Below are 22,710 nucleotides of genomic sequence, written 5' to 3'. Positions count from 1 at the left end.
TACATACTTACAAACGGCATTGGATGCCGCATGGCTTATAACTTCTGTAATATTCGCTCAGGGCCGCGACGCCAACTCTGCGACGAGCATGCGTCACGCGGCTTGGTCGAGCGCGGCCTGCGGCCCTGCGCCGTGGCAGCGGCGACGGCGGTGGTGGTAAAGGGCCTGGCCCCAGTGCCCCACCAGCAGCAGCAGCAGCAGCAGCGGCGGCAGCAGCAGCGGCAGCGGCGGCAGCAGCAGCAGCGGCAGCATCAAGAGCAGCAGCGGCACAGGGCCCAGGGCTTGCATCTTCCAGGGGGCCGCAGGCGAGACGGGCCCTACGGCAATCACGTTCTCTCTCACGGCATCCGGGGAGAGGGTCGACACCGTGCGCGCTAAATGCAGCAAGCAAGCAAGTTCTCGCCCGAGGGTCTACATTGGGGCCCGCGCCTTGCCGCTCCCCGACGATGCAAGCCCTGACAGGCAGCGGCCCTGGGCCCAGCAGTTGCGGCGTGCATGTGCGTAGCGGAGGGGGCGAGCAAGGCCACGTGGAGGAGGACAGCGCGGCGTCACCCAACAAAAATGCGGCGCCGGCACGCAGGTTGAGGTCGGCCGGTGTCTGGTTAGCGGTCTTTGCTGGCAAGCATACGGTAGCACAGCACAGTCTGTGGTAGGCCGCAGCAGTGAAGAGTGTTGTTGCTAGAGGATTTCCTGCTATTTGGTTTATTGCTGGCTGCGCTTGTGCTGGACAGCGGGACGTGGCTGGACGCGTGGCGGGCCGTGCCTGTACGAACCGACCCCGGCTATAGAAGAAAGGGGGGGCAGGTAGAGATGACGGGTGTACACTGATTGCAATGAATGTAGATGAGGTAGACGCTTGCGGCCTCAGACTGAGGTGAAGTAGTTTCGAAACCTTCGGCCTCGGACATTGCACCGACGTGGCATCGCGGCACAGGCGTGGCGTGGCGGACCTTTCCGCGGAAAGGTCCGCCACGCCACGCGAGTAAAAGACATCGGATGGTGCTCGGGCGGGGGTGGCGACTCATGAGCTCCTTGGGGTTGCGTGTGGCTCAAATGCCTGTCTGGCGTGGTGGTCTGGGGCGGCAGCGAGCAGGCGGGCGTTGCTTGCCCTGCTGCAGACATGAACACCACACTGCTGCATGCAATTGGTAGGCAGTCGCCTCGGACGGTCGGGGGTGGCTGCAGACTGGCACGGGCCTACCTATGTGCGTGGGACATGGTGTCTGCCATACAGAGCTCTTAAGGCGTGGAGCTGGGGATGCGTGTGTGGTTGACGTTGGCTGTTCGTGCCCAGCATGCGTCTGATTTGACTAAGCATTGCTGCGCGTGGCGCTGTGGGCCGAGCGGACAGATGGCTGGTGACGCCTGGTGCATGTCTGTGTTTACAAGGTGGTGCGCACGATCTGCAGTGCAGTCCTGCCCTTGTAGCGACCGGAGGGGTCTTGTAACGCCACAAACATTTGCGCTGCTACGTCGTTCCCTGGATAGGGGTGCTCCTACTCCTATGACCTATGCTCCCAAAAGGCATCGAAGAGCGCAACTAGGAGTGCTAACCTAGCTAGTCGGTTCAGCATAGTGTCAATACTGTTCCTGCTGGGCCCCGCGGCGGCCATTACTCGGCCGCCACGGCCACACCCGGCATGTCCACAACACACCCTAGCCTGCCTGCCTGCTGCGCCCCTCCGCCGCGGCCTCATCCGCCGCCGCACCCGTAGCAGATGCACGCTCCCCTGCTGCTGCTGGCACATCAGGCTTCCCAGCAGTCGCCAGCGCCAGCTCCACTTCGAACTTGTGCCGGAACAGCCACTTCCGCATGCACTCCACAGTCGCGCACCGCAGGGGCGGCGGCAGCCGCGCCTGCAGGGCCGCCGCCAGCTGCGCCGCCTCGCCCTGCGCCTCCAGCCGCACAGTCAGCCGGTCGGCGATGACACACAGCGCCGGATCCGCCCTCACCACGGCCGCCACCGCCGCCAACATTTCCACCAGGTGCCGGCTATGGCGCACCTCGCTGCTGCCGCTGGCGGCCAGCGTCGCGCCCGCCGCGTTGCCCGCGACCGCTGCTGCGTCGCTCGTCGTGGCTGCCGCAGGCGCTGAACCAGCATCCACGCTGGGCGTGCAGGCCTGAGCCGCGGCGGCGGTGCTCCCAATGCGCGCGCCAGCGTCACCCTGCTGCGCCAGTCGCGTCAAAGCTGCCAGCTGTGCGCGCGTTTCCTGGGTCGAGTGATGCGTCATGCTGCATCGCACATTCCGCCCCGAACTGCAATACGTAGCTGGTGTGGTGCTGTGCGCTGCCGCCACCGCAGCACCGCAAGCAGGCGCCGATCCACCCGTCATCGATGATGGAGGCGCAGCCGACAGAGCTGATGGTGCTGCCGCCCCGCCGCCAGCCCCCGCCGCCACTGGCCGCGCTGCGGCCGATGCGCCTGCCGCCGTGCGTGCCACCACTGCCGCCAGTGCGGGCGCGGCGTGGGTTGTGCGGCGCGCCACCCACATGCGCGCCGTCAGCTTGCCAGCAGCCACGCTGCCCATCAGTGCACCGCGGTGCTCGGACACCACCGCCACCGCCACCTCCTCCGCCACGCCGCTGCGACGCACGAGCTGCGCAAGCACCGCATCCCAGCGCCCCGCCTCCATGTGTGACAGCGCAACTGGGTCGGCTGCCGCCAGTGCCTGCACAGCGGTGCTGACACGCCGTACGTCCGCGCCCGTGACCCCGACGCCGCCAAGGAGCACACTGGTGGCAAAGACGGTGCTCCCATGCACGATGCCGTGCCATGCCAGGGTCTGTTCCAGGCGCACACAGCGGCTGCGCCACATAATAATAATAATAATAGGTACTCCCTGCATGACAGGGCGTGTTCTGCGGAGGTAGGGGTGTGAGGGCGTGAGAGACCACCGCATAGATGGTCTCCGCCGCTGAGCCCCTGTCCCCCAAGTGAGAGAGGGGAGGTTGCCAGTGCGCCTAGGCGTACTGGGCCTGGCCCCTTTCCCACAGCGGGTCATACGGTTTTATGGTGGTCTCCCTGGCCATTTGTGGCTGTAGATTTCGCGGCGGAGGGCTGTGATGGCGGTTGTGGTGTGGATGGCGTGCTGCACTAGTTTACGGCATGTGCTGTGTGCGGACTGTGTGGGGCATCCGAGTGTTTTGAGGAGGGCATGAAGGTGGGGTGTGACCGTGCCAGTATGGCCAAGGCTAATTACAGTGTCTGGGCTGTACATCACGTCCCAGCCTGCGTCGCGGAGAGCGGCCACGAGGTCTTCGTGTTGTTGCAGCTTCTCTGCGCGTTTGTCCGGGTGGTTTAGGTCCGAGCAGTATCCGACTTCTATGACGTAGACCTTATGAGCGCTCCTTTGTCGGCGTGTGCGGGGTGCACGGGCTGGCAGTCCGGGCCTGTGCATCCGGAGTGTGGGAATGACCAGCAGGTCTGGACGGAACTTCTTGCGCACGCTCTCTGGCGTGCTGGGGAGCATCCACGCAGGAATGCGGGTTCCCCCGCTGTAAGTGGGGGCATCCTTACCGGCGTCCATGTACATAACGCAGCCGGCTGCGCCACATCATCCGTAGCAGATGCGGCGGCGCCCCACCTGTGACCGCCGGCGACGCCAGCAGCACCGCCGCCGGGTCCTCTGGCGCCGCCAACACCGTCACGGTGCGACCACTGAGTGTCCGCACAAACACCTGCACGCCCCCGCGCCGCGCGGGCGGCAACATGCACGCCCCACACACCCCCACTACAAGCATCAGGCACAGCCCCACCGCCACCGCTGCGTCCACGGCCATCCACACGCGGGCGCTGCCGCTCGCACCAGTGCTCAGAGCCGCGCGCAGCAACAGCAGCTGCCACGGCAGTGGCACGTGCCGCTGCACAAACCGGCAGAACGCCATTGCGTGCCGCCAGCACATGACCTCCACGCAGGCCACCGAGAAGACCGCTGCCCACGCCATCACTGCCCACGCCGCCCACGCCGCCAGACAGGCAGTCAGCAGCAAAGGCGCCACCATGCCTGCCACCGGCGCCGCCACCTGCGCGGCGAAGCCCACACGCCACAGCTGCCACCACGCGCCTCCGTGTAGCCAACCCGCTGCCAGCTCCCGCAGCTGCAGTGGCCCCACTGCGGGTGCCACACGAGCCGCACATCCCGCGCCCGCCGCACCCATAGCGGCGGTGGCGGGCCCCTGCAAGGATTCGTCCACACCGGTGACTGAAGAGCCGCATGAGATGCAGCGGCACCCAGCCAGGCTCATGCCGCACACCTCCAGCTGCGACATACGGCTCCGCCTGCTTCCCTCCACCCAGTGCATCCACCGAAACCCACCATCCCTCCGTGCATACATGCATATCTTCATCCACACGATAACTGCCGTCCAGAGCGCCCACCTGACTTGCATGAGCCGTGCGCCCGGCATTCATGTTGGTCATATTGGTACCCCGGCAGGGGCGCGACGCCCGATGCCGTTGGAACCCGCTGCTCACAGCTGCAGCGTGCGGCACTGCGTCCATGCACACGGCACGCCAGCCTGGCACACTGGTGCTCGGGTTGCCCCCCGCTGTATGTGGCCACGGCTGACAGGATGGCCGCCGCACACACGCCCACGCACCACCACGCCCGCCAGCAGTGATGCCCGTCGCAACTGGAGTGCAGTGTCAGTGCCATTACCGACACAATTGTCGTACACATTCGGGCCCCTCTTCTGCTTTGCTTCGCCTTGTTCTTGCCCCTGCTTGTCACACTGTCGCCCGGCCATTGTTCTGCTGCACGCCGTTGCATTACGCTAGTGCTCGTCTACACAGCTCATCCGTGGACGCCGGTCGACTGCCTGCAGGTGCGCATCGGCTATGCTATCCGCGCGGTGTGGCGTCGCATTGAGTCTGTGTGGTGCTATCGCCTTGGCCGGGCGCCCGGAGCGTGAGGAATGCGCGTCAGCAAAACATCGACACAACCTGCCAGCTACCGTCGGTACAGTAACAGCGCGCGAACGACGCACCAATGCCTTGTCCCTTCTTGCTACGCATTTATGTGGGCACGGGTGGGAGCCACACACATCGGGACTACGCTTTCCTGCCCCTTGCCATGTTCCATCACGAGCCATTACCGACGTGCCGGTAACCACGCTTCCTGCCCGACCCCTCAAGGGCAACACATGCTTCATGCAGTCCTCCACTTTCAAACGTGAAACCCAAACCAAACGCACCGTTCCGAAGAGCCCTGTCGCCCGCGGCTCTTCTGCAAAGGTGCCGATGACCGTGCGAATGTCGCCACGCCGACAACCACCGTCAGGCTTTAGGACACGCTTGTAGGAACAAACGTTAATATACTAAGACATGTGCGTCGACATCCAGCCAAGCCAGCAAAACTCGGCCGCAGGGCCAGCGAGACTGTAGTGTAATTTTACCACCACAAAACTGGTACCGCTTTTGACCGCTCCTTTATTTCTAGCATGCAGAGCAGCGCCACCTGCAATGAGCACCGAGCCACCGACCCACGGTTCCTCTTCGCATGTTGCAACCAAACGCGCTAATCTTTTATTTCATGCCTTGCAATCCTCCTAATCGCCGCAGCGACCCACGCCTTGTCCAAGGTTTCAGAATAGCAGCAGCCTTGGCGCTGAGGCACTAGCAGGGGTTCCCCTGGGCACTAGCAAGCCCGCGCTGACCCGCGCTCACGGAGTATCAGTGCTTGCTCCTGGCCTCCCTGCCCGCATGCCCTGTATCATGGTGCACTCTGCATTGATTGCATTGCGTTTGACAAACGTCACCGCTTCTCGTGCAAGCGGCTGTGCATGCGCCTGGGCGGCCTGGCCGGCAAGCTGGTGCCGCGTGGATGAGTACCGCTATCCTGTCGGCGGTCCGGCCATGCACCCCAACGCCCCCGGCTGTACACTGCGCTATATACATTTAGATTGCCCTGCCGGTCATCAGCACTTATAGCTCAGTTGGTTAGAGCACCCGTTTAGTAAGCGGGAGGTCTCCAGTTCGAATCTGGATAAGTGCATGTGGACATGGTTTTGCGAGCCCGCACATGGTTTTGCTCCTCGAGACACCGCCATGCAACGCGTGTATGGTACTTGGACCGTGTGAACGGGTGGGGTTCGGGCGGAGGCGGCGCGAGGGGCGTGTGCTACTGGTCATGCCCCGAGGGGGGTGAGGGTGATGGGTTCGCGTTCATGGGGGCGGGAGAGGATCCGCGCGTGGGAGGCCGGAGGCGCGGCTGTTCTTGCAATCCCGGTTGCAAAAGCATACAATTTGAGCTTTGTGAGACCGGGGCACTGGCGTCCTGCCTCCAGCCGTGGCGCACTGGCAGGCAGCATCTCGCCTACCACAGAACACGGGTGTCAGGGGTGTGACTAGTATGAATGCGGATGTTACAGAGGGGACAGTCCCGAAGACGCCGAGACTAGTATGGCCTGCTGCGGAGACATCCAGTGCGCATTGCAGCGCACGGGCGCAGCCACGCATGCCCCTTTTGCAACCAATGCATAACTCTCGCCAGAACCACATCCGCACGCGACACCCACTTTTTCCAGCCTCTAGCGGTCTGTTGGCCGCGGATACCTCCCATGAAACAATAGCCATCTGCTGGGAATCAGCTGAACCCTATGGGACTCCCCCAACCTGCCTAAACACTGTCCCATCGCACACCCATGAAACAATCGCGGCGGCGCGGCCAGCCAGGCCGCGCTATTGCGGCAACCAACATCACAACACAACTACGCCAAAAGGTCATGCCCCTTGAAACGCTTCCAACGGCACCACAATGCCTCAAGCCTGATGAACGGGAGTACCAGGTGTACGGTAGTCAGGTGCTCCCCAGTCGCCATTACCGTGTAACGATTGCACCTATGCGACTCTTGCCTGCACACGCATGTAACCCCAAAGCACAGGCCAACCCAGGGGCGGCCTCCCTGCCACTGGGCTACCTCCAACATCTCGCATATCACTTAATCCCCGCCCGCCCCTCCCCTCCCTCGCTCTCTGTTGTGTCAGTTCTCCTCTCGCCTCGCCCCCTCCCCTCTCACGCCGGCACCCGGGGGATGGCGTGCATGAGCAGCCCGCGGTCTCCCGGCTTAAGTGTGATGTGCTGCCGCGCCTCCGACACAGCGCCTGGGGGCAGCAGGCGGAACCACGAGGTCGGCAAGGGGCCAGGGGGGAGGCATCGGCCGCATGAGCACGGCAGCATTTGGGTCGAGGGGTGCACGAGTAGGGCGCTGCCGTGCGGAAGTGAGCGGCAGCGGAGGAGAACAGAACAGACGCCCATGCACGAAAGAGCCAGGCGCGCCCCTGCTGCACACAGCCCAGTGAGCCCACCTTCCACGCCGCCCATGTCGTCGGCCAGGCGGAACCTGTGTCGAGGTGGGCACACGCCGGCGAGGCGGTGGCGGTGTGCCAATGCGCGGTAGCCGGTAGGTGAGGCACGGTATCCTTAGGGGCGTGGCCTTGCTCCTAGCCCGTGCGCCCCAACCGTCCCGTCACGTAACCCGATTGCCACTGCCTCCCAAGCAAGTGCATCAGCCTTAGGCAGTCCCGCCGCACCCGCGACCCGCCGGCGCCACCCCTGAGCCACCCCCGCACCACTTCCTTGCCCCTCGCTGCCTGCCCCCAGTCCCTGCGCACCTGAAGCTGCCGCACAGCAGCGCCAGGGCGGTGCGCAGCTCCAGCAGCGCCAGCGACTGCCCCACGCAGTTGCGCGGGCCCTCGCTGAACGGCAGGAAGCCGCGCGCCTAGCAGCGCAGCAGGGCGGGGAGGGAGGGAGGAGTCAGAGGGACGCGGCCGAAGCCTTGTGTGGCACGCGCTGCGATTACATAGGCAAGACAGCATAGGGGCCGTCGGAACGTGGCACCACCACAGACAGGACTTCTCGCTGCATGGCAGCACTTGCAGTCACTCACGTTCCCACACCTGTCCGCATGTGTCCCTCATCAACCCGCACAGCTCGCCTCTCCCCTTCCACCCAGCTTACCGACTGTGTGTCCGCCGCCCGCACAATGTCATCCTCCTCCGCAGCGACACCCGGCCCGCCTGCCCCGGCCGCGGCGGCCAGCCAGCGCTCGGGCCTGAACTGCGCGGCGTCGGGGCCCCACACCCGCTCCGACCGCTGCATGGCGTAGAAGGGGATCTGGGGGGTAGGGGAATGGGGGCGGGAGGGGGGGGGCGGGCCGAGCGTGATGAGGGGGCGAGGGCTTTCCTGCTAGCCCCACCGTCTACACAACGTAATAAATCCGGTAAGACGATGGAGGGCATGCGTGCTGCACAGGCACACCCGCAGCCAGGCAGGCCCCGGCCAAGTCCCAGTCCGACCCCGCCCGGCGTTTTCGTCCAAGTCCCCTGGCTTGATGTCCAGAGTCTCGGGATTATCGTAGACGGCCACCCAACCAACCCGACCCCGGCAGTACCACGACCTGCACCACTTGGATGCCTCACAGTCACAGACCCACTGCCCACCCACACGCACCCACAGCATGGTGCCCTTGGGCAGCACGTGACCCGCCAGCTGCGTGTCGCGAGGCACCACACTGCGGGCAGCAGCCAAGAGTAAGGAGGGAGGCTTGACAGGGTGGGTGGGTGGGTGGGGGCAGATGCATTGAGCAGGTGGGCAGCGGCCTGCTGGTCGGGCCGCCTGCAGCACCACGTGTGGGCAGCGGACAGCCCACCCACCCGAACTCACCGCACGGTGCCGCCACTGGTTGGCGGCATGAGCCGCATCGACTCGTGGATGACTGCGGCACACAGGAGCGGGCAAGGGGCTTGCTTCCGTTGCTTCCAGAACACCCAGTAAATCACAAGAGACATGAACGGTGGGACTTGCAAGGAAGCGTCATGCACACCACCTTTTGCTCTCCTCATCTCCCAGACGCACACATGCGTCGGCCCCAGTGCCCCGCCCGCCCACCCGCGTTCAGGTACTTGAGGCCGCCCAGGTCGCCCCACGCCAGCTGGCGCGGCTCCGGCCGCCCAGGCACCGCCAGGAGCCCCGCACCCTCCAGCTCCGCGGCAACGCGCGACTCAACCTGGTGAAAGGGCCAAAGGGCGGGGGCGGAGCGGAGGGGTTCGGAACTGCGAGGTGGCCAGAGTAAAGCGGACGGCGCCTGTGCTGTGTCAGATGCGGCGCGCACTGCGGTCCGGCCTTGAAATGCAGGTGCCAGGCGCCATGGCGCCTGCTCCACAGGTTCACACGGTCACGGGCCACGGCGACCATTTTGCTTGACTTCTCAGGGTAAAGAGGGGTGCGTTGCAGTGCAAAGTGCACAGAAGGAGAGTCTCTGGAGTCCGGATCCATCACACACCGCCGTCGTGCTGCCCGCATGCCAGTGCCACGGTCCACTGTGCAAGTGTTCATAGCATCGCATGTGACAAACGTCACCGCTTCTCGTGCAAGCGGCTGTGCATGCGCCTGGGCGGCCTGGCCGGCAAACTGGTGCCGCGTGGATGAGTACCGCTATCCTGTCGGCGGTCCGGCCATGCACCCCAACGCCCCCGGCTGTACACTGCCCTATATACATTTAGATTGCCCGGCCGGTCATCAGCACTTATAGCTCAGTTGGTTAGAGCACCCGTTTAGTAAGCGGGAGGTCTCCAGTTCGAATCTGGATAAGTGCATGTGGACATGGTTTTGCGAGCCCGCACACACCTCAAGACACCGCCATGCAACGCGTGTATGGTGCTTGGGACCGTGTGAACGGGTGGGGTTCGGGCGGAGGCGGCGCGAGGGGCGTATGCTCCCGCTATTACCGCGGGGGAGGGGACTTAGGGGACCATTCGTCGTAAAAGCAGGGGGGAGTGGGGAGGCGCGCGTAGGAGGCGCGGCTGGTTAATTTGGCTTGCAGCCCCTAGCAAGCAATCCAGGCGAGCAGGGCAGCCGTCGGGTTCGTACACCGTTTGTGGTTGTCACTGCCGTTTCCGCTCTCACGCTTGCGGCCCGCTGCCGTGCATAATTTGCAGTTGCACGCATCGGCGATGTTATCAATTTGAGTGCTCATAGTGCCAGAAGAGGCTGTCGGAGATAGCAGGCAGCACAGGAGAAACCGTCAGAAGCGCAAAATGCAAGACAGATGTTACCTCGAAACGGACGATGAACTCTGCGGGATACGATGCATATCACGATAAAACAATAGATACACCTAAACATAAGTTATGTATAAGTCGTTGAACTGTTTGCGGTCTCGCCTGTCCGATGGCACGGCATGGTTGCACTCCGGTGAGCACGGGTCGCAAATACTCGGCTTTTGCTGGACTGTCGACAAGCCACTGAAACCTTGAACATGTACGCTTGCACCAGTCGACTGGAAGGCTGACGGGCGCGCCCCCCACCCCCAGTCCCAAGCACCCCACAGCCTGCCCCGCCGCTGACCCCGCCGCGCACCTCGGGGCTGCCCGCGATGAACATGAGCGTCCAGCCAATGGCATGCGCCGTGGTCTCAAAGCCGGCGATCCAGAACAGCGCCGTCTCACTCCGCAGCCGCCGGGCAGACAGCGGCTTGCCTGGCGCATGCCGGCGGGCGAAACACGAGGAACGACGCGTAGTCGCTCAAACGGCTGAATCCACACAGCCTACTCTGGCGTCACGTTTCAACAAAGCATCTTCGATACTAAGGCTGGGTACCTGCGCATCCCTCCCTCACACGCAAAGTTGTCGCTCCCGAGCCCCCCGCTACGACGGCCATCCAGCCGTGAGTCACACGCAGCCCAGCTGTGCGCCGCACGCAGCCACGCGCTCACCCGTGTCCGGGTCGGTCAGGCTCATGAGGTGGTGCAGCAGCGTGTGCTGCGCGGGCGGGCTGGACCGCAGGTCCTCCAGCGCCCGCCGCACCAGCGCGTCATAGCGGCGGCGACTGGCCCACAGCCCCCGCGCCTCCTGCAGCAGGAGCGGATGCAGGCAGGCGGCGGTGTCGGGGAGGGAGGCTGGGGGCCGGGGCTTGTCGGCGCGGAGGAAGAGCGGGGAATGGCAGCAGCAAGCCATGGCGGCATTGGGGGCGCAGTAGCGGCGAGCAGCCATCCACCACGGCCTTCATATTCATGTCAATTGCGGAGCCCGCGCAATGCCACGCGTCCGCTGAGGCCCTCGCCCCGCCCTGCAGCTCACGGCCATGACGCGCAACCCGCACCATCCCAGGCCCCGCGGCCCCGCGCCCACCTTGCGCCACCAGAACCAGCGGTTGAGCGGGTTGAGCATGCGCTGCAGTGCCGTCATCAGCTCGCCCACCACCTGTGGCAGGTGGAGGCAGGTGGGGTGGAGGCAGGCCGGACGCAGGCGGGGTAAGTGGCCCTGCGCAGGTCCGTCGGCGGGACATACTGTACGGACGTACACACACACATACACACACATGTGTGTTCCCGCCCATCATGCTCGCTGACACGCGCGCGCACATACCTGCAGAGCCTCGTTGGTCTTGGCGATGTCGGCTGTGGCGCCGAAGTCGCGGTCGAAGGCGAAGCGCCCGATCACGTCGATGGTCAGCCGCTGCGCCACCCGGTCCAGGTCCAGGGCGGCGCTGGGTCCGGCCGCCGCCAGCCCCGTCATGACCTGCTGCGTGATGTCCAGCAGCAGCGGGAAGAAGCGCCTGCAGGGGCGGGTAGCCAGGCAGCGGGGATGTATGGGCACGTCAGAGTTAAGTAGGTATGGTGGGTATGGCGGGCGGGCACGCGGGGTGATAGAGGGGTTGGCAGAGTTGTGGAGGTATATGGGCAAGGGCGCGGCGCGGTGTGGAGCTGGGGCGTGCATGCCGCGTGCGGTGTAGCCGGCGCGCAGCATGACGCATCCGGCCGTTTGCTGCACAACAAGGACAGGGTACGGCATGGCTGCTTGGATGTGTACATCCCATGATGTGGTTGCATACCGAGCAGTGTTTGCCAAGGGAGTGCCGTACACAACGGCGCACGGCATACGCGGTCCGGGACGGCCCAGTCAACTGGATGGCCCAGGCGCTGTAGGCGATTTCGCCAACCCCCCTCTGCCACCCGCGCTCCCCTCCTCCCTCAACCCTGCGACCCCCTCCTCCCTTATCCCCGCCCCCTCCTACCTCAACCTTGCCCCTCCCCCGATCCTCTCCGCCGCGCCCAGCTCCCTTCACCACGCCGCCCCCACCTCCCCTCCTCCCCGCCGCCCCCTGCCCTCACCTGAGGTTGGCAGTGCTGAAGGCGGGCGTCACGGCGCGGCGCACGGCCTTGTAGTAGGCGCTGAGCGGCTCCGTGAGAATGTTGGGCTGCTGCTCGGCGGTCAACTGCGGGGCAAGGGGTGGTGTGAGGTTGTAGTAGATGAATGTGTACGTTGTGCCTCTTGTCGCCACCTCGCGATGTACCGATGTTTGAGGTTGGCACGGTGGCCTCTGTCTCCTAATTCTGGTTTTACCCCCTCTATCCCTACATGCACGCACACGTCCAATTCAACTTCCTAAGACATTGGCCTCGCCTCCCCCGGTGGTGCCCCGCATCGCCTGACTTCGCCACCCCCGGCTACAATGGAATCCCCAGCATACACACACACACAGACGTTTGATTCTTTGTTTAACACACACAGACAACTTCCCATGCCCTTTCCTCAACACACGCATACACACACGCCTTCCCATGCCCTTTCCTAAACACGCACACACACACACCTTCTTATGCCCTTTCCTCAACACACACACACACACACACACATCGCATACACTGTCTTGACGCAACGTTTTCCTTGTGCTCTTTAACACACACACACACACACACACACACACACACACACCTTCCTATGCCCTTTCCTCAACACACAAACACACACACACACACACACACACACACACACACAACTCACCTTCTCCATGTTCTGGTAGCTGGTGGTGAGCTTCTCGAAGCGGTCCACCTTGAGCACCTGGGACACCGCCTCGGGGTCCGTCAGCACAACAGCCTGGGGCAGGAGCAGGGCAGGAGGTGGGGGTGGAGGGCAGGAGGAGGAGGGTGAGGGGGGGGGGGGGGGGTTTCCAGGCATGGATAGCCAGGATAGGGCGATGTTGAAACAGCGCAGTGGGGGGAGGAGTGGGAGAGCGGGGCAGGTCGTGGGAGCAGGTGGGGACGCAGTTGCGCCAAGTGCAGAACGGGTAGTGTGTGGGACGGGTCGTGTCCGGCGGTGTGTCGGGGTGGTGCTTCTGCCGGCGGGTGTTGGCTGGGCTGCATGCAGAGCGCCAGCCGGCCCAAGCAGGCCCAGGCACTCACACGAAGATCCTGTCCACGCCGACCCGATGGGCCCTAGCCCCTAGGGCCGCTCGCGATGGCTTCAGAGCCCTCCTCGCGCACTTGCGCCCCCCTGCACCTCCCGGCACCGCCTCTCGATGTCCCGGTGTCGTGTCCTGGCGTGTGAGCGTGCGTGCCGTGTCACACCGACCATTGGGTCCGGTCTTTGCATTTCCTCTTTATCATTAGCGTGCAGACAAGACAATAAGATTTACGTTCTGCATGATTTGGAGTCACGCTTGTATGCGCTGACTATAGAAAGATCTGGTTGGATAAGAGCGTCGTACTGCATGGAGGCAGCGACGTCTCGAGGCCAAGTGCGCGGGAGAGAGCCACCGGGTCGTCTTTTGGCTCTCGTCCCGAACGTGCGCCCCGTATCATAGACCAAGCCTAGTCTTGTTGTAATATTTGTGAGTCTGATCAACTCCTACGACGGGAATAGCGACATCTCCAGCCGGAGCCTGGAGCAAGACCACACAGTACGTTGAGCAGGGCTGCGTAAACGCATTTGCCTTGTGTGCTTGTGTAGGTAACAGAGACACGAACCCCACAGCCAAAAGACAAATGCGGCACGCCGTACCGTCATGGTGGGCAGCTCCAACTTGAAGATCTTGCCGTACTGCTCGGCCCATCGCGCCATGCACTGGTGCACTGCGTACGTGACGGAAAGCGGGGGTGGGTTGCATGCGGGCGGGGACACTTGGGTATGGGGCGCTGCCCCCTGAGCACGGGCACGGCAAACCCCGCAGGGCGGCATGATGCCCGTCCGTCTGCCGCGTCCGGCCCGCATCTCTCCCCCGCCCTCCCCCACCCTCCCCAGACCCAGGCCGCACCCGGCGTGCGCACTAGGTCGGGGACGTTGCCGAGCAGGAAAAAGCCCGTCACAGGGGGGCCAGGCAGGTGGCGCAGCTTGCGGCGAAGCGGCAACGACTTGAGGTAAGGAATGACGATTAGGCTTGCGAGATAAAGCGCGTATAGCACGGGCGACAGGAGCGCGCCCAAGCCAAGCGTTTTCCAAAAACCATCCATCAGGAGAATAGCTTCGGAAAATAAGCAGAATAAGCTCAAACGCTTTCGGGAGAAGTCACGCCGGAAGCCAGAAGCTATGCATGAGAGTGAGTTATTGTTTATTCAACCTATCTATCTGTGTTTGGTTTAAGCGCGAAGCAGCCCCCGGAGCCACCAACTCGTCACTCCGGGACGTGCGTCGTGCATGCGCGGCAGCAGTCGTGGTGCCCGCGTACGTTTGTGACTTTGGGTATCAGGCCAAAGGGTTGGGACGCTGTGCCGTTTGCGCATCCCTTCATATCTCGGGCTGTTGGTGACGGCATGGTTTTGCGCTTGCCGTATGACGCTGATTCCCCGCCCCCCTCGCCGTGAGAGGTTGTGCGTGGTTGGTGGCTCTGTGTGTGGGCAGGATGCACGTGTGGGCGACCGTTCTAGTACCTGGACGCTTGCGCCCTGGTTAGTGCGTGCGCTGTGCGTGTGTCCTGCGGCCTAGACGTTTCCCGGCACTCCTGTGCCTAGGCTTGTGGCGTTGAGGCACAGCGGTGGGGCTCTGGCGGGTTGAGGCTTGGCTAGGACTCACTGTGCGCGGAGTCACACGGACTTTGCCCGCGGGAGGGTTTGCAGCAAAGTCGGGGTTGGGCCCTGATAGCATGTGATGGCTCGGCGTCTTCGGGAGCTGGGACTGTCCCCTCTGTAACATCCGCATCCATAAGGGTGCACCAGCTGTGCTCGAAGAAAGCTGACTGTGTCCGGGCTTTTGGGGTTATCTATGAGCTCCGTGCATTCACTTGACCATGCGCACCCCATGGTGGCCTGCTGGCGTGGCTGTGCGCTCCACCTACTGTCCATAGAGTCCCCATAAGCCCAAGCCCCATGCGCGTGCAATGCACCCCGCCCCTGAATGCCACTGCCTCTGGCCGTCCAACTCTGTCTTCATTATGGACACCGCCAGTCTCCCGGCACAGGATTTGTCAAATAACAAAGCTGCGTAACGCACGTACATCAACTGGGATGTCCGGCGTCAACGGTTACAATAACCTCGCAAATCCATTTGCTTCTGCGCGAACATTGTGCATTTGGAGCTATAAAGCTTGTTTGTTGCGCTTGGTGCGGCGCCGAAACCTGGCCTGACCCCGCACCTCTAGTGACCCCTTGACGACCTGAATACCCATCCCGCTAGGACCCGCCGCGCCCCCCCTTGCCCACGGAACATATTCGACATGATCTTAGAGCCAAAAGCGAGCAATCATGCATGCCAGGCGCATGAAACGGCATGAGCGATTGGTCAACGAGTACCCACTTTGCTCGAACTGAGGGCCATAATGCATATTTTTATAGCATACTGATTCAAACAGAACAGCATCAGGAGTTGGGCGCATCAGGGCAACTGATAGGGCTGACCGAACCCTGTCACGCAGCCGGCAACGGCTTAAGCGCAGCAACCTCCAACAACAGGTCTATTTTGCTTTGATCTTGACGTGTATCTTGACTGGCTGCGTGTTGTTTTGCCTTTTGGCGAGAAACTGCTGAGCCCCAGCGAGAAGCTTTGCTGAGGACTTGACTGGTGCAGCTTCTTCATGGCCAAAAAATCTTCACACCGTTGATTCAGGGTCGTCCGTCGACCAGCGACGACCCGCTGCTTCCGACCATTTTGGGGCACCAAGTTCAGGCCAAGACTGCATCAGTATGGCAGATGACGAGTGGTCAGAACCACTTGTGGTGGACCGTGCGACAGGGCAAGCGCTTTGGCCCGACCTGCGTGGACGGCGACCCAATGCAGCGCCCGGTCAAGACTCAGCGGGAGGGGGGGCCAGCTACATCATGATGCAGTCGTATACGTCTGCACAACCGCCTGCAGAAGCGGGGTACGCTCAGGCGCCTGCAAGCCAGCTTCACCGCGACGTCTCCAACGACCAAAGACTCCGCCGCACCGTGTCCGCGTGCGCGAGGGCCGACCCAGCGGTGGTTACAGACTTAAGAGCTGGCTTTAATGTTGGTTTGGGGATGATGGACCGGCCGCGCAGCGAGGCGCTTCCTCCGGAACTACAGCTGGGGCTCGGCCCCACGGGCGCAACGGGCGCGCATGCCGGCAGCGCGGCGCCGGCCGGCTTTTCGTCGGCCAGCGGCCACATGACCATGGGGCCCGGGCAGCCGTCAGCCTATGCCGCACACGTGGAGGCTGGGGGTGCTGACTGGCCCAGCGAGGGCTCACAGGCACAGCGCCTGCGTGCGCACCACTACAACATGTACTTGGGCTATGAGGCCACTGGGTCAGCCACACCACTACACGGCGGCAGCGGGGGGGGCCTGGCCGGCATGGATACGGCCTCAACTCCACCGCCGTACGGCGGGGCTGCCGGCGACCAGTCCATGGCACCATCTGGGGCCGCAGCAAACACCGCGTCACCAGGTCCTGCATCGGCGGATGCAGCCAGGCACGCGGAAGCGGACGCGTTCCACAACGCGTTTGGGGCCCGGCTGCCGCGTCTAGCTGTGATCCATGCGGCGGGAGGCTCTTTCGGCGGCGGTGCGGGCAGCAGCGGCGGGGCGTACGCCGCGAACGACTGGGGCTCGGGCTCCCCTCTGCGGCGGGTACGCACGCGTGAATTCTTCGTACCTGCTAGCAGCGGTGTGCTATCCGTTGTGGCAGACGGGTTGAGAAAACCCAACCCAAAGTGGCAAAGGGGCTGCAGTGTTAGTGACGCAATGCACACATGACCCGTACCCGCATGAAGGCGCGCCTGCCTGACGTAGCGCTGTCGTCCTGTCCTGCTGTGCTTGCAGGTCTGGGCTAGCTCGTTGCACGAAGCGGGCGGTAGCACCGGCGGCACGGGCCGTCCCAGTGCGGGCCCCAACTCGCCAAGCGCCCGCGCTGCGGGCAGCCCCATCGCGGTGCGCGGCACGCCCACCAAGCACGTGGCGGGTTCGCAGGGCGGCTCCATTCTGTCGCCGCGCGGTGGACCGCTCAGTGCGGGGTCGCCTGGCTTCGCGGCCGCCTCCGCCCAGCTAGCGCACCTTGGGCTGGGCAGCGGACCAGGCAGCGGCAGCGCGGGGGCATCGCGGCACCTGCGCAGCAGCAGCGGTGGCGGCGGCTTGGGGGGCATTGCGGCGGCTTGCCTGTCGCCGCAGTTTGGGGCCACGGCGTCCGCGGGCGGCGGTGGCAACGCCTCGTCGACCTCTTCCGAGCAGCGGCGGCTGGCGCTGTCCTCTGTCAGCAACCTGGCGCAGCTGAGGGAGACGGTGGCTGCGGACGGCGCACTGCCGCCTCGTGAGAAGCAGGTGCGGTGGGCTGGGATGCAGGGCCTAAGTGCTGAGTGCGGCATTTATTGGAAGTTGAGCTTGCGCTGAGACTCTGAGAGTCGTAATCGTTATGCACACGTGTCTGACACCGCTGTCATCATGATGTTACCTGTTGCGCAGAATCTACTGCAACTTATCGAGGGCGCGATGGCCGAACAACAACAGAGCCAGCAGCTGCTGCAGACGCGCGATGCCGCCGGCTCGTCTGCTAGCGGCAGCGGTGAAGCCCCATACTCCAACCAAGGAGCGGGAATGACTCTACAGCAGCTGCAGATGCTGACGCAAGCACAGCCACGGTCGCAATCCACTCCCTCTGGTCCGATGTCGGCGCCTTACGGGCTGGCGCGGCCGCAGCAGCAGCCCTCTCCGCCGCCGCGGCCGGCCGGGCCGCACCGGCTGTCCCTGGACGCAGCCTCCCGAGCCGCTGCGGTGACCACAGCCGCGACCGCAACTGGCCGCTTGCAATCCATGCCGACGCCATTCGGCGGCGCCACCTCCGTCGCAGCTACGGCAGCTTCCGCCGGCGTGGGCGTTGCGCCGGGCGGTAGCCAACCCAGTGATCCGGGGCTGTGCGGGATATCTGGCTCGGGGGCTCTTTCCGTATCCTCTGGCTCCGTGCCTGCCTCCGGCCCCATGTCAGGGGGACCCCCGGCGCCGGGCGGGGTGGCCGGGGCGCCTGCTGGCTTCGGCCGTCAGAGCTTTGGCATGGACACGTCCAGATCTCAGGCCGCGTCTTTGAGCCTGCCGGAGTCAATGGGGAGCATGGGGCGCGGCGCCGGCGGCATCCTGTCGGGAGGTGGCGGCTACGGCGCTGCCATGCACGGAGTCGGCCTGGCTAGCAGCATCTCCGCTGCCTCGGGCTCACGGCTCCGGCGCTGCTCGGGCGGCCTGTCGCCGCCACCGCATACCGCCTTCACCGAGATTCCGGGCCTGAGCGGCGGCCACGTGCACGGACATCAACAGCTCCATCAGCAGCAGTACCACCTGCAGCAGCAGCAGCAGCAGCAGCAGCAGCACGCCAAGACTGAGGACCCGCAGCAGCAACATGCCAAGCAAGAGGACCAGCAGCAGCTGCTGCGCGAAGTGTACACCGCGTTTGCAGGAGACGCAGCCCAACGCGAAGAGCACCAGCAGCACCAGCAGCCTTACCCAATGCGAACGTCTGCCGGCGGCGGCGACGGCAGCGGCACGGGCCTGATCATGCCGTCGCGACTGGACAGCAACCAGTCGTCGCGGTCCCTGCTGACACCCGGCGGCAACCGCGTGGCCACTAGCGGCGGCAGTGGCAGTGGCAGCGGCAGCGGAGGCGCCAGCTCGGGCGGCGCCGCACCGCATGGCATGGAGGGTGTGCTGCACCACGGCGTTTGTGGGGGCGACGGCGTTACCGCTGCCGTTGGTGCTGACACGGCAGCGGGTGCCGGCAATGCCGCGGGCAGGGCCACCAGCGGCAGCCGCAGCGGCAGCGAGGGGCCGCGCGCACCGCGCCCCTCTCGGGCCGCGGGCAGCGAGGGCGGCAGCCAAATCAGCAGCGCGACCGGCTGCAGCGGAGAGCCTGCAAGCGTGGCGGGCGTGGTGGGGGCGATGCATGTGCAGCCGGGGCCGCCGCCCTCCTCGGCTGCTGCCACGCCTGAGGGGCCCAGATCTGCAGCGGGTGAGAGTATGCTGCCTCACAGCGCGCAGAACCCTGCAACGGCGCCCTGGCCGGAAACCGCGGCCATGGGCCCCGCAGCTGTTGGACGTCCGCAGCAGCTGGCCATGGACGCCGACCACATGGCAGCGCTGCCGCGAAGCCACTCTCCCCGGGCGCTTCCGTCGCCGTCATGGCAGGCAGCACCTCCACCGCGCCCCGCGTCGGCGATCGCGAGCCGAGCCTCTTACAACGACCTCCCAAGGCTGCTGCCGCAGCAGCAGCAAGAATTGCAGCCGCAGCAACAACAGCAGCAGCAAGAACTGCAGCCGCAGCAACAGCAGCAAGCGCTGCAGCCGGGGGCGGCGGCAGTTTTGCATGGCGTATCTGTATCGCCACTGGCCCGCCAGATGCTGGCGATGCCGTTCGACGTCAGCGGCCGCAGCGGCCAGGCAAATAGCACCGGGAGCGGCGGTGGCGGTGCCGGTGCCGGCGGTGGCGGTGGCAGTGCCGTCACAGGTCTTTTGCCGATGGATGTGCGCGCTCGCATGCTGGCTGGCGCCTCCATGCCGGCACTCTTGCCCTCTTACCAACAGCAACAACATCAGTCGCGGCTGCAGCCGCGCCCGCCTCCCAACTTCGCATCCGGTTCATCTGGCTGGGTGCCTGAGCTGCACGGCGGCGATGCGGCGGCGCCTGCACACGCCGACACCAGCACTTGGGCTGCGCGGAACGACTCGGTCGCCGAGTTCCCATCCCTATCTCATCCGCCAACTAATGGCAGCGGTGGGGGCTTGGGCGGCCGCGGCGGTGGGCCGGACGTGCCGCAGCTGCTTGACAGCCCTCAGCACCGGCACCTGCAGCAGCAGCTACAGCAGTCCCGCTTTCACCGCTCCCACCAGCAGCTGCTGGTGAGCTCTGGTCCCGCCAGCAGCACCGGCGAGTTGACGGCTGCAGCAGCTGCACAGCCGGCCTGGCATCACATGGATGCGCGTGCCCACGCGCCGTACGTGGACGATGCCGGCGGCTCTTCGCTGTCTTCCCGGTCACGCCCAGCGAGCTCGACCTTTGGAGGAGCGGGCGGGGGCCTGCCTGGCACTGGCTTCGCCGCCAATGTGCGTGCCGGCGCTCCTCCCGGCTACAACACGGAGCCAGGCTTCCCGCAGTCGCCGCTGCCACACCATCCTGCCTCCACTCCGCAAAGCGGGTTCGGGTTCAGCAGCCCACACTCGCGACCGCAGCAGCAACAACAACAAGAACAACAACATCAGCAACAGCGCCCGAGCGGGTACAGCACACCTACCATGCAGGCCGCCACGGCCCAGCAGGGCAGCCTGCAGCAGCCCGGCGCCACCGCGGCTGCAGCCTTCGGCTCTCCAGGCGTTTTTACGGGGCAGCAACAACAGCCGCAGGAGCGGCAATGGCAGGTACCGCGCGAGATGCAGCGTGCGGCAGCCGCAGCTGCAGCGGCGGCGGCGCAGGCGCGAGCTCAGGCGCTGGCGCAGGTCGCGCACGGGTTCACGGGGGCCCGGCTGTCAGGCAGCGTCGCGGACCTGGGCCCCGCGCCGCCGCCGCTGCAGGCGTTTGAGGAGGCGATGGCATCAGAGCCGGGCAGGGCGCCAGTAGCTGGTAGGGGAGGCACAGCGGCGGTGGCGGGGGTGGCCGGTGCTGATCAGGACGGCGATCTGCTGATGCTGGGCGGACTGGGCGTTGCCGGCGGGGACGACGGCCACACCGGACTCCTGCGGGACATGTGGAACACGACCGGCGGCGCCGCAGCTCCCATTGCGGCTCCTGGTGGTGTCGGCTCCTCGGCCGCTGCTGCTGGTGGCGGTCCGCCGCGAGCCGCCTCGGGCGATGGCGCTCTGCTGTCGCCGCTGCCGCCCATGCTGGAGGACGGCGACGTGGACGCGCTGGACTGCATGCTGGATGAGCTGCTGGGGGTGGGCGACATGGGGGACGTGGTGGGGCCGGGGTCGGGCGGGGACGGCGACGAGGACATGGACAACCTGCACCTGCACTTCAGCGCACTGCAGGATGGCAGCGGAGGCCGCAGGGCGGCAGTCCGCCGGGGCAGCAGCGGCGGGCGCCGAGCGGGCGAGGGCGCCGCAGGCGCCGCCGGGCCTGCAGGCGCGGACCCGGTTGTGCAGCAGCAGTCGCAGCTGAGGGCGGGAGGCCCAGCGGCCGGGGCGGAGGCTGGGGCCGGTGGGCTAGGCGGTCTGGGCGGCAGCTTCGGTCATCTGGCGGCGCGCGGCAGCAGCGAAATGATGGGTGTGGTGGAGCTGGGGGCGGACGGAGGCGGCGGCAGCGAGGTCGATATCCTGGCGCTGGGGCTGGGGGACGGCACCGACACGGACATGGGCTTCATGTCGGGCTTCTGAACATACATCCTTGTGTTTGAGATTTACAAAGGGAGCGGGTCGACACCGTGCTTTCTTATTTGTATCTTCAGCGGGGACGCAAGGTGACTAGAGCTGGACGCAGCCATGGGTACTTTGGCAGAGCGAGCGCTTTGCGGCAGGCGCGGTGTGATTCTTTGTTATGAGTGCTGTGTGTGAAGTGACAATGCGTACAGGGGATTCTAACTGGGGTAGAACGGCTGAGGCGGGTTCACTTGTACATACCGTACCACGGCGTGATAGTGGGGCTGGCCTGGTATAGTGGACAGGTGGCTGGTCAGAACTAGCGCGCATTTTGCAAGAGCACATACGATTGATTGTTCTGCACCGGTTAGTCGCCTTGGCGACATAGTTCAGGGCCGAAGGGCACGAGGCTGATTGTGGCCGCACTGACCACTGACCATCGACAGTGACAGACAAGACTTGAATCGCTGACTTCGTTGAAGACTATCGTACGACAAGAGTGGCTATGCGCTGGGCAAGCAGGAGTCAGGGTGAGGACGGTGGGCGTGTGGGACAAATGCAAGCTGTGCGTGGGCTCGGATGGTGGCGGATACTACCACATGCCATGTCGTTACCAGTACTTCACCAGCAGATGCTGTACAAGCCAAACAGGCGCATGTTACCATATGCAGTGCCGCGGCCCGAGGTAGGCAAGGCCTGGGGTGCACAGGGAAGCGCTGCTGACATTTCTTTTGGTTGTGCTTGTGGTCTTTAGGATTTTGATGCATGCGTTTATGTAAATGTAATAGGAGCACAACGAACTGTACTTGTGCGTTTGGTGACTGGGACGGTCGGTGTGAGGGCCGGTGCGTGGCAGTAGTGCTCGACAAACTAGGTCCCCGGGTTGTGTGCTGTGCGGGTACTTCGTATTTCAGGCTTGGCTAGGTAGGTTCCGGCCTACGGAAGGTGCAGTTGTAGCGTGCAGTGGCATGGAGCAGGTGAGCGCGGAATGCAGCAGGAGGGTGCGCACTATTCGCGACGGCTGTCTTGTGACATGTTGCGGAGAAGATTGCGCGGTGGTTGGGGCAAGTTGCTGTATCAATCAGGAGATGTTTGTCTTTGGTTTGTCTGTGTAAACATGGGAACTGGGCATTGTGTTCCACTCTGCCACACTGTTTTGGGGAAGCTCTTTCACACTGCTCAACGACTCATCCCTGCCCAGCAGCCACGC

The 22,710-nt window shown here is 64.5% G+C and overlaps 4 protein-coding genes across 4 annotated transcripts; 2 read left to right on the top strand and 2 right to left on the bottom strand.

The window, feature by feature from the left end:
* The first annotated feature begins 2 nt into the window (after positions 1 to 2).
* Positions 3 to 1,460, top strand: CHLRE_07g356316v5 (uncharacterized protein). Its single transcript, XM_043064662.1, has one exon. It carries the CDS (start codon positions 31 to 33, stop codon positions 376 to 378), a length of 348 nt encoding a protein of 115 aa, XP_042923230.1. The 5' UTR covers positions 3 to 30; the 3' UTR covers positions 379 to 1,460.
* A 10-nt stretch (positions 1,461 to 1,470) lies between these two features.
* On the bottom strand, positions 1,471 to 5,392 carry CHLRE_07g356283v5 (uncharacterized protein). Its single transcript, XM_043064661.1, has 2 exons — positions 5,195 to 5,392; positions 1,471 to 2,860 (listed from the first exon to the last, which is right to left on the bottom strand). Exon 2 carries the CDS (start codon positions 2,845 to 2,847, stop codon positions 1,657 to 1,659), a length of 1,191 nt encoding a protein of 396 aa, XP_042923229.1. The 5' UTR covers positions 2,848 to 2,860; positions 5,195 to 5,392; the 3' UTR covers positions 1,471 to 1,656.
* A 960-nt stretch (positions 5,393 to 6,352) lies between these two features.
* CHLRE_07g356250v5 (uncharacterized protein) lies at positions 6,353 to 14,322 on the bottom strand. The gene is made up of 15 exons (XM_043064660.1): positions 14,036 to 14,322; positions 13,783 to 13,853; positions 12,787 to 12,879; positions 12,114 to 12,217; positions 11,368 to 11,557; positions 11,131 to 11,202; positions 10,716 to 10,851; positions 10,360 to 10,478; positions 8,890 to 9,007; positions 8,665 to 8,716; positions 8,452 to 8,512; positions 7,960 to 8,115; positions 7,614 to 7,720; positions 7,308 to 7,342; positions 6,353 to 7,103 (listed from the first exon to the last, which is right to left on the bottom strand). The coding sequence occupies exons 1-15, from the start codon at positions 14,229 to 14,231 to the stop codon at positions 7,015 to 7,017; spliced, it is 1,599 nt and encodes a 532-aa protein (XP_042923228.1). The 5' UTR covers positions 14,232 to 14,322; the 3' UTR covers positions 6,353 to 7,014.
* A 1,230-nt stretch (positions 14,323 to 15,552) lies between these two features.
* Positions 15,553 to 22,627, top strand: CHLRE_07g356200v5 (uncharacterized protein). The gene is made up of 3 exons (XM_043064659.1): positions 15,553 to 16,802; positions 16,995 to 17,489; positions 17,631 to 22,627. Exons 1-3 carry the CDS (start codon positions 16,032 to 16,034, stop codon positions 21,516 to 21,518), a joined length of 5,154 nt encoding a protein of 1,717 aa, XP_042923227.1. The 5' UTR covers positions 15,553 to 16,031; the 3' UTR covers positions 21,519 to 22,627.
* The last annotated feature ends 83 nt before the right edge of the window (positions 22,628 to 22,710 follow it).

The sequence above is a fragment of the Chlamydomonas reinhardtii genome, chromosome 7 (genome assembly GCF_000002595.2).
Source record: "Chlamydomonas reinhardtii strain CC-503 cw92 mt+ chromosome 7, whole genome shotgun sequence".
NCBI lineage: Eukaryota > Viridiplantae > Chlorophyta > Chlorophyceae > Chlamydomonadales > Chlamydomonadaceae > Chlamydomonas > Chlamydomonas reinhardtii.
The sequence above is the reverse complement of the archived record's forward strand: the minus strand, read 5'-3'. Positions and strand labels throughout refer to the sequence as shown.